The sequence below is a fragment of the Cygnus olor genome, chromosome 2, assembly GCF_009769625.2.
Source record: "Cygnus olor isolate bCygOlo1 chromosome 2, bCygOlo1.pri.v2, whole genome shotgun sequence".
NCBI classification, from domain to species: Eukaryota; Metazoa; Chordata; class Aves; order Anseriformes; family Anatidae; genus Cygnus; species Cygnus olor.
In genome coordinates this window covers 54,334,357-54,343,958 of record NC_049170.1, presented here as the reverse complement: position 1 = coordinate 54,343,958, position 9,602 = coordinate 54,334,357, and the positions used below count along the sequence as shown (strand labels likewise).

At 45.0% G+C, this 9,602-nt stretch overlaps 1 protein-coding gene across 10 annotated transcripts in view; it reads left to right on the top strand.

Moving 5' to 3' along the window:
• Nucleotides 1-336: 336 nt before the first annotated feature.
• The window catches only part of NUP153 (nucleoporin 153), a 44,433-nt gene continuing 35,167 nt past the window's right edge, over nt 337-9,602 (top strand). For 9 of the 10 annotated variants that reach the window (XM_040548137.1, XM_040548139.1, XM_040548140.1 and 6 more), the window contains exon 1: nt 346-564. In XM_040548137.1, coding sequence (XP_040404071.1) covers nt 361-564 — 204 coding nt within the window. In that variant the 5' untranslated portion in view covers nt 346-360. Of the gene's footprint in view, nt 565-9,602 lie in introns of all 10 variants that reach the window. The other variant, XM_040548135.1, reaches the window with a different exon arrangement.

The window sequence follows — 9,602 nt, the reverse complement described above, 5'->3', positions numbered from 1 at the left end:
GCGTGCGCCGCGCTGACGCGAGCGGGGAGCGCTCGCCCCAATTGGCCGTGTGAGGGGAGCAGCGGAGCGGGGAGGGCGAAGGAAGGGAAGGAGGGAGGGGGGAGCGCGGCGGCGGCGGCAGCGAGCGGGCGGGAGGAGGAGGAGGAGGAGCGGGAGGGCGGCGGGACCGGGACGGGACCGGGGCGGGGCGAGGAACGGGAGCGGCAGCGGCAGCGGGAGGGGGGGGGCGCGCGTTCCCGTGAGGGGAGGGGGCGCGCGCGCGCGAGGGAGGGAGGGGGAGGGGCAGGGCAGGCCGCGCGGCGCGTGGCGGCGGGGGGCGGGGGGGCCCTGTGACGGCGCAGAACGCGGGGAGGGGGCGGTATGGCCTCGGGCGGTGCGACCGGTAGCGGCGTGAACGGCAGCGGTATGGCCGGTGGTGGCATGGCCGGTAGCGACGGGGCTTCGGGCGGCAGCCCAGGAGCGGGATCGGGAGCTGGAGGAGGAGGAGGAGCGGCCGGCGGCAAGATGAAGAGTCGGCGCCAGCATTTGGGCGCCGCGAAGCCCCCCTATGCCAGGAGCAAGCAGGTGAGGAGCGGCCCCCCCACAGCGGGCCCTTCCCCCTCAGCCCACCAGTTACCCCCTTACTTACCCCTCACACCCTTACTTACCCCCTTACCCGCCCCTTTATCCCCTTAATTACCCCCTACCTACCTCCTTACCCCCTTAGTTACCCCCTCAACCGTTTAGTTCCCCCCTTAGTTACCCCCTCAACCGTTTAGTTAACCGCTTAGTTACCCCCTTAGTTACCCCCTCAACCCCTTAATAACCCCCTTAGTTATCCCCTCAGCCCCTTACTTACCCCCTTACCCCTCTACCCAGCCTATTACCCCCCTCCCCCCACTCCCCTTCAACCCCAGCCCGTTGCCCTCAGGACCCCCAGTGCCACCCCCAGGGCTTTCCCTGCTCCCTGCACCCCTCCTCACCCCATCATAAATTCTCTGAATGTTACCTGCCAGGCTTTGCTTCTCTTTTGTGTTGTAGGGTACAGTAGGTTGACGGTGAAAGCGGTCCGTAAATTCGGGGTGTGAAAATCCCCGTGCTGGAGGGGGGACACGCTGAGATCCCTCCCAGCAGCTCTTTGCTAAGAAATGTCAGGACGCCCAGAGAGATGCTCTGGAGATGCCCTCTGCACATGTTTGTTCAGCTAAAACCTCTCTGCTATTAAATCAGCAATGTAACTTAGGGGATTGATTATCATATGCAAAACCAAGGGAGCGTTATGCATGGATAGCTGCTCAATTAGGTTTTTATCACTTGCAGAAATGCCAAGTCCCTTATACCATATATTGACAATCAATCTTGTCCATCTAAAGCTGGCCTGGAAGGGCAATGCAAACATTCCCCACACTTACAGAGCAAACGTTGAAACCTCCGGCTTCAACAGTGCATTAATGTTGAAAGTGCCATATCTTGCGTGTGCCGACACTGCGTAGATAACTGATAAACTTTACACGTGAATTAAAAATAATCAGTGGAGATGGTTTTCTAACTTTTCTGTTGTCTGTTATCTCGGTGTGTTTTCCAGTAGGTTTATTTAAACAGTGTGCCAGAGCAAACACGTGCTTGGGGATATCTGGGGGATTCTGCACAGAGAATGGATGCTGCACACCCAACGCAGATCAAATTAACAGTAACTTATCAGGGAAGAATTTTAATGATTTGATAAATAGACAAACTGATAGATGTTACATGCGTGCATTTATTATAGCAGTTAGCTTTGTAACCATACGAATCGTGCAAATGTTCATAACGTAAAAGGATGAGCTTTGAGTAGATAGCTTGCTTAGAGCATTTGTCAATTAATTTTAGTTTATTTTCAATATAATGTCCACTCTGCAGAAGGTTCTGTGGCTTAATGTTAATTGTCTCTCAGTGATGCAGTTGGGGAGGCACGAAAGCAATCGATGCGATTTTATGAGGTTATACCTCTGGTTCTGATCCCTACCCCACTGTTTTTCTCATCCTTCCCCCTACAACTTTAGTCGATAAGTCGATTCTTAGAAATACTTAAATAGATCTGTTTTGTGTGCTTGTGATCATAATTACAGCCCACCAAACCCTCTGTCTCTTACCAGTAAGCTCTGAAGGTGCCTGGGCACTGTAGACAGTATAGTTAACAGCTTTGAAGTTCCTGGGAACTGATCCTGGATCTAATTTACTTTTTTTTTTCCCCCTACCTGCAGGAGGGATGATTAGCAGGATGCCTAGCTCATGATTGTCAGCTTTCTGGATATTATTTAACCATAGTTCTTGAGGATTTCGGTCAGGTGGGAATTCTCCGATCGTACCCGATGTATGCTGCAGAGTCAGTCTTCTACAAAATACAGCAACAGCTTTAGAAGGCTCTTGCAAGATGAGATGCTGCTGCTTTTTAAAAACTATTAGTTAAAGCGTTTGTTCAGAATGTGGTAGACCCTACTTCAGCTTCCTTTTTTGCCTGGAGCGATCAACCTACATCTTCCACTTTCCAGGCAAATATCCCAGTCGTCAAGCTGTGTGTTATCTTCAGTTCTCCTGGTTGAGGCTGTGTTACTATCCAGAAAAAGAATGCATGATTCACTGAGCCAGAAAGAGGATGTATAAGAAAATGTTGCCCTCCAAGAATGGAGACGTGCAGGTTCTGGCCCTTGGTTTCAGAACTTCTTACTCGTTTTATGTTAGATGTTCCTTGCTGCAAGCATCCAAAGCCTATTATTTCCTGCCCCTTTCTGCCCATATGCCTGATGACTAAACTTCAGAGACCCGCTTCGTTATGTTTTTGTTTGTTTGTTTTTAAATCTAGTGCCTTTTTTTAAACTGGATGAAACAGGAGAGGTGAACAGATGCTGTCTGGAAGAGAGCACTTGTGACTTGCAGCTTGCGTACTGTCCTAGGAGATGGAGATACAGATACAGATAGCCCCACCAGTGAAGGAACTAAACTGTGGTATTTTCCCTTTAAGGCTACCATCCTGCCTTATAAAAAGGGCACTGTCAGCGGCTATATTATTAAACAAACAAAAAGTAACAGTGCTGCTAGGTAAAGATAGTATAGGCTCACCCACCCCAAAGGTTTCTGGGCTGGGAATCCTCAGAAACAAAAAGCTTTCTGCATTTCTGGGTTAGGTAGTCGGGGAGTAGAATTTGGGAGTCCCTCCCTGGGCTGCTTTCTTAATGGCTCTGTGCAGACAGCTCCGTGCTGATTGCATTGACTTGAGATAATGCTGGGCTTGGCGTGCTACCCGTTCACTCAGCCATTTCATGCTGAAATGTCCGTCCTCCTTCTGTACCGCGTAAGGAGCCTGGGCACCTGGGTTAAAATTGCATCTGTGCCCTGAGAGCCGAGCACGTGAGGGTGAGGGAGCTGCTGTGTCCAACGCTGGGCTTTCATCTGCAGGATGTGGCCAGAAGTGCTTCTAAGTGCTGGGTTGCCCCAGTCATTTAGGTAGGCGTTACTCGCGTGGATGCATTATTGGGATGACTGTTCGCATTGTTAACTTATTAACCAGCTTCCCTACAGGAGGAGAAGAGGCTAGCATAACTTTGGGGGTTATTTTTTTATTTGATAATCAATCATTCAAATGAAAATGTCAGAGAAGTTTGACTCTCTTGGACTTTTAAACTCATGCAGGCAGATTCAAGCATGAGAAATCAATAATTAGTTTTACCTGAAACGTTTCTTTAACCTTCCCATAAACCTGTATGTTCACGTTAAGCTTCATATCAAAGCTTTTTGATACTGGCTGTCATATTTGTAGATTGAAACTTCTGCTGGCTTTTTTATTTTTCTTACACGTGCATATGCCAGTGCATACTCGTAACGTAGATGTGCTACGCTGGTATAAAGGAAAACAATCCAAACGTTTTCCTTGCAGAAACCAGCATAAGTTGCTGCATACTTGTAGTTGGTCTTATGCTTCAGATGTTAGCAGAAAGCCATTCATTTAACGTGGCGAGTCCCGATCAGATAGCACCTCTGTCTGATGGGCGAGTTTTACAGGGTCATGTGAGATGTCATGTAAGATTCTGCCCAGGCAGAGCAGTTACAGGATCAGGAATTTAAACTATATGCAGCAATGCCTAAATCATTACATTATCACCTGCTTCTGTCTTGAAGGTGGGCCAGTTGTAAATGATTGTTTGATTTATGCCTGGGATTTTCTTGGCGTGCAGTGACTGCAGGCAGTGGGCAGAAGGAGTCTTGCAAGCTGTCGGGTTTATTTTGGGAGGAAATCTTGAAACTCATGCTGAAGAGTTCCTAGAATATCCTATCGAGTAATGTAAATTAGTTCATGTTAACCTGAAGCAGGGAAATATTAATTTATAAAAAATCTTTAATCTATTAAAGAACATCCATAGGGAGCTAGCTATGCAAGTATGACTTTATTGGTTTAATTCTTATTGATAGAATTATATCTTGAAATCTGCTTAGGTGATGGTGTTAATATTTGTATGCATCTCCCTGCTTGTTCTGGTGTAGGAGTAAGTTAGCACATTGAGCTAAATATTTGTAGATGTTAAGAAATGCTTCAAGTGTATTTAAAGATTCTTTTAAATGAACGGGCTGGTAATTGACTTCAGAGGTTTTGTCTCTGTCCCAGCAATATCAAATTGTATCGACGGAACAGATGTTTAAAGATATGACTTGGCTTTTTACTGCCACCCAAAGCAAAAAATGCATCCTGGTGGGGAAGAACTTTCTAAACTGGGATACTGACAGTTTTCTCTTATTTAGGCTAGCAGTCCTGTCAGCGGTACCACAAATTGCAGAATACAACTGCTGTACCGTTTTATTAATATTTTTGTTGCTGTCATGACAGCCTTGGGGGCTGTGAAGTGTTGGGGAAAAACAATAGTAGTGAGCGTTGTCTCAGGACAGAAGATTTTAAAGCAGATGAAATAAATGTCCGTGTAAGCTGGAACACCGCACGTTGCCTTCATCTGCTGGCGGCACATCATTTCCTCTGCGTTATTTATTCCTCCAGCCGGTAATTAGCGCTGGTTCTTGCTCCTCTGCTGTGGAGGAACTGAGCTGCTGATTCAGAAGACTGAAGGATAGAGTGCAACATCTCTTTTGCTTTCGGAAAAAAAGTTTTTTAGTTTTTGTAAATTGCAAGGTTGCCCTTGAGATCATAGCTAAGAGACTTTTCTCTAAGGCTGCTATTTCCAGACCGTTTTTTAACAAGTCGTCTCTTTTTTTAATGTGGTACAATTTTCCATTTCACTCTCGTTGAACTGCAAAAATTCTGCGTTTTTTGCTATCTTTTTGATGTTCCTTGAAGCTATTGTACAACTAGCAAATGTTGAGTAGCCATATTTATATAGTCATGATAGAAGGGGGAGATGTTCCCCAATGTGCGTCTCATGGTACGTGCTACTAAGAGAACGTAACAAAAACTCCTCTGTGCTTTTTGTAACACAAAATACATGTCTGAAGCTCAAGAATTAGTGTCTGTAATATTTTTCTAATGAAGAATTTTAGCTATTAGGCAAAAAATGTATTACTTTTTAGCTGTTAAATAATTAATCTATTCAGTTTCATGAACAACTGCCTTATATTTGGGCATATTTATTATTTTCCCTTGTACAGTTCCCTTGTGCCCAGGTATTTTCCCTTTGTGCTACTACATTCTGTATTTTTTTTTATGGTGCTCCTTAAATGCCTTGACCTGCTTTCTCCTTATGCCTAGGCGCTCCAGGTCTTATCTACCTCTTTAGTGAATTAATCGAAGGTAGGACTTAAATACACTTTTACAAGCCAAAGAGATATTAATTTTGCTAACCGTTGAGCCACTTGAAGCTAGTGTTCTTCACAGCTATTTGTCACCACGTCTGGAGGAAGGCTGGTACTCCCTCAGCTTTGTTAGGGACTGGGTGAGTACTCTCTGAACCCTTTCAAGCCAAGTCAGTTGGGTCATCTTAAAATTGAGCCAAGGCGAGTATGAACTGGCTTGTTTGACTTTGCCTGAAGCGTAAGTCGTTTTGCAACTTGCTGATACAGTATTTGTCATTGTGGTAGTCTAGATTGCTTTACAAAAATACTTATTAATTAAAAGATCCTCTCAACTATAATATTTGCTTTTCTTTGTTGTTGTGGGAGAGGTTACAAATACATTCCCCTTCTTTTGACAAGAAGAGATTTAAAATATTTATTCTGCTCACTGTCTAGGAATTAGCACAGCACTAAAGCGGTTATGTTAGGGCAGTAACACTGACGTTTTGGGGGGCAGTTTCCTTTGAGATTCTGTAACTTGTAACTGCACTTTGCATTTACTTATGGTGTCACTGTGTGTTTGGCTTGGTTATGATTGCCAGCTGTTTTTTAAAGTAAGCATAAATTCATAATAATCTTTACCTTTGCTGCAAAAAAAAGTGCATGCTAATGTACGAGCAGTGTGCATGCACTAAGGTCTTACAGCTATGGTTTAACACGTGCTGGCTTTGCAAATACCTGTGCCAGCAGAAAATTTTCATTCTCCTTGCCAAGGTTGTTTATTACTGTCTCCATAGCTCTGCTGTTGGAAGGAGTCGTGCGAGTGTGTCCTGAAAGCTCGCTGACTTTGCTTTTAAGCTATAGCTGTGTTTTGAATCAAACTTTTCCTGAAGCAATTGGGTCTCAGGGCTCATTCCTCTGTTAGAGGTGTAGGTCTGGTAATCTCCAAGACCAACCAAAGATGCAAGCTGTTCAACTGTGCCAGATGCATGATAAGTCTAACACTGCAATTGTTTAGTATTTGTTATTAAGCTTACTTTACAAAACTGTAGAATATATACAGATTTGTAGATGCCATTACCTAGAGTCACTAAAAAAATCTCAATGCAACGGCAATTTTTTGTTACCAATAAGAGAATAGTATTTAGAGACACTGCTTATGTTTGTGAGTTGCTCTTGGTTCTGTCAGCTGAGCTGTGGCGAAAGCACGTGGCCGGAAGGATGTTGCTGCCTCCGGTAACTCGAGGTTACGGCCCTGCAGCTGAGGTGAGCCTACATCACTTTTGCAGCTTCAGAAGGTTAGCTGTAAATGTCAACAAATGTAACTGTAGCTGCTGCTGCAGCTAAAGCAGCTGTGTCTGAGATTCAGCATTTTAGTGTCTCTTAAATCTTGTTAGGGAGTGCACGAACACCTGCTGAGGATTAGCTACAGCCTAAAGTAGTGCTTTCTGCCAAGAAGGAAGGTGTCTTGTACTTTGCGCCCTCTTTTGAAATGTTGTCGGCTAAAGGTGTGGACCAAACTTGAGGCTAAAGGTGTGGACCAAACTTGAGATAAGACCGTTCAGCGCTACAAGGATTTAACCTGGCGAGTTAGATACTGATTTACCTATCAGAGCATCTACTGGCCTTTTGCGCTTGGGTGGAAATGATAACAGTGGGACGTGTCTTCATGGGAGAAATCATCAAGCAGCACTGAAATGTAAAAGAGCACCAGAATTTCCCTGGGAAGTTCATTCTAAAGCTAGCTACAGTGAGGAAAATGAGGCTCATTTTGGCATCTGGAAGCATAATCCCTTCTTCATGATTTTTAGAAATAAATTTGAACTAGTCCAGTTGCTTCAAATAAAGTAGTTGTTTTTTCCACTGTCATGTAATTAATGACATTCCTGTAACATATTGTTCATATTAAGTCATAAGTTTTATTGTCTTTTTCTTCTAAATGAAAAACTCTGCTGTCCTACATCCAACCGAAACCACTCCCTAGACAGCAAAAGCTTGGTTAGTCTGCAGGCAGTCTGAGCCCGTGCTGCTGCACAAGAGAGAGGATCACGTCAGGTTTCCATTTCTGTCCCTGCATTGGCACCAGCGCCCGTGTAAGCACACGGTGAGCTGGACCAGGGGCTGCCCCCGAAGGACATCACAGCCCACAGGTGAATTTTTTGTCTGGGTCGGTTTGATACAATCCGCACGGTTGCATGTATGCGCACACTCGATCAAAAGAAGGGAGAGGTCTCGTTTCTTCCTTCTCTTGTCCTGGCTGCCTGATCTTGGTCTCCCTCCTGGGCCGTTTGTGTTGCACCACGCCAGCTGAATTCATTAGTCCAGCAGAGAAACACGTGTGTTTTGCCAGCTTAACGAATCCAGCTAGCAGGGAGAGCAGCCTGCTGTGCGCCAGAGCTGGCACAAGGTAACCGTGGGGGATGGAGAGAGCCTGGAAATCCTTTTTGGTGGTGGGAAGTGCTTCCTCCAGTCTGCTGCTGCTCGCTGAACTTCACCCTCAGGTGCAGGTTTTATTTTTGAGGTTTTACTGATTTGTATGTTTTAAGAACTGAGACTTCTGAAATTGGAAGAGAAAATTAAAATACAATAATCAGAGTTGAGCTGGAGGTAAAAAGTAGATGCTTATAGAGGTGTGCATCTAATGAATTAGCTCTTTTATCGGGTTGTGCTTTTTGCATCTCCGAAGAATTCATGTTAGTGTGTAATCTTTCTGGATAATTTTTTTAGTACATCCTTTGTCGAATAGTGGGATTTACTTAAGTCTCTTATTGACATCAACTCCATTACGAAAGTAGATGTTTTCCAGTAAGGCATGGTTCCCAAGTATTCCTGCCAGCACTTTCGCCTCCATCGCTGGGTGAGAGACCCCTGGCAAGCTGGGAAAACTGTCCTATTCCTGAAGTATTTTTTTCCAAGAAATAGCCCGCTTGTAAGTTCGGAAGTTAAACTGTAATATATTTTTTTTCTTTATGTAAACCCTTTAAAGAAATGGTGTTTCAAAGTAGTAAACTATGACACCTGTTTGTTTACCGGTGAGTATTTCCCCCTCTGTATCTTTTGTTTAGGGATGCATCTCAAGGCAGCATGCCTCTGGTAACTGTAGTTACTGTTGCTGCGGTGTATGTATACATTGACTGAGACATATCTAGCAGAGCTGCGGGCTCTTGGGATGCGCAGCATTTGAAGAGCTGTTGTAAATAGCTATTAGTAAGCTATTGGGCCTTTTCAGTGGATATTTTTTCATGTTCTGTGTTGTTCTCCTTTCCTGCTGCTATTTTAGGATGAGAATAGCGTGCGAGTGCATTTCAGACGAGCAGACAACTGTTGAGACTGACGGCAGCTCTCAAACCGCTGAAATCAGTGGGCTAATGCTGAATCTGCTGAAGGACTGGAGCACAGTCACTAGCTGAAGCGCTGCTATGTGCGGCTGGGGCTCTCCCTGGTGTGAAACTGTTTCGGAGCCTGCCTGTCCCGTGGCAATGGGGAGCCCCCAGAGCAGCTCCCTCCTCTGAAACCAGGGGGTTTGTGCAGCAGCCTGTTGGGTGTTACACCTGTAGTGAATCTGGGTATGGAGGGGGGGCCTGATAAATAACTGTGGCACGAGGAGCCTGGGCTTTGGACAGCCCACGAGCCCATCCTGTGACAAAAGGAAACGTGTCTGTACATTTCTTGAGCTGTTTCCTTCTTTTCCGCTTTGCATGTGTTGTCTAATATATTCCAGTTGTTAGGCTTGCTGAAAGATGAAATATGGAAGGGGGAAGTCAGCTGGGAGGTGAAAAGCATTTTTTTTTTTTTTAATTTAATACTCACAAAATGAAACTATAGTACAATATAAAATCACTGAGAGTGAATGAACTTCCGAAAGTAATGCA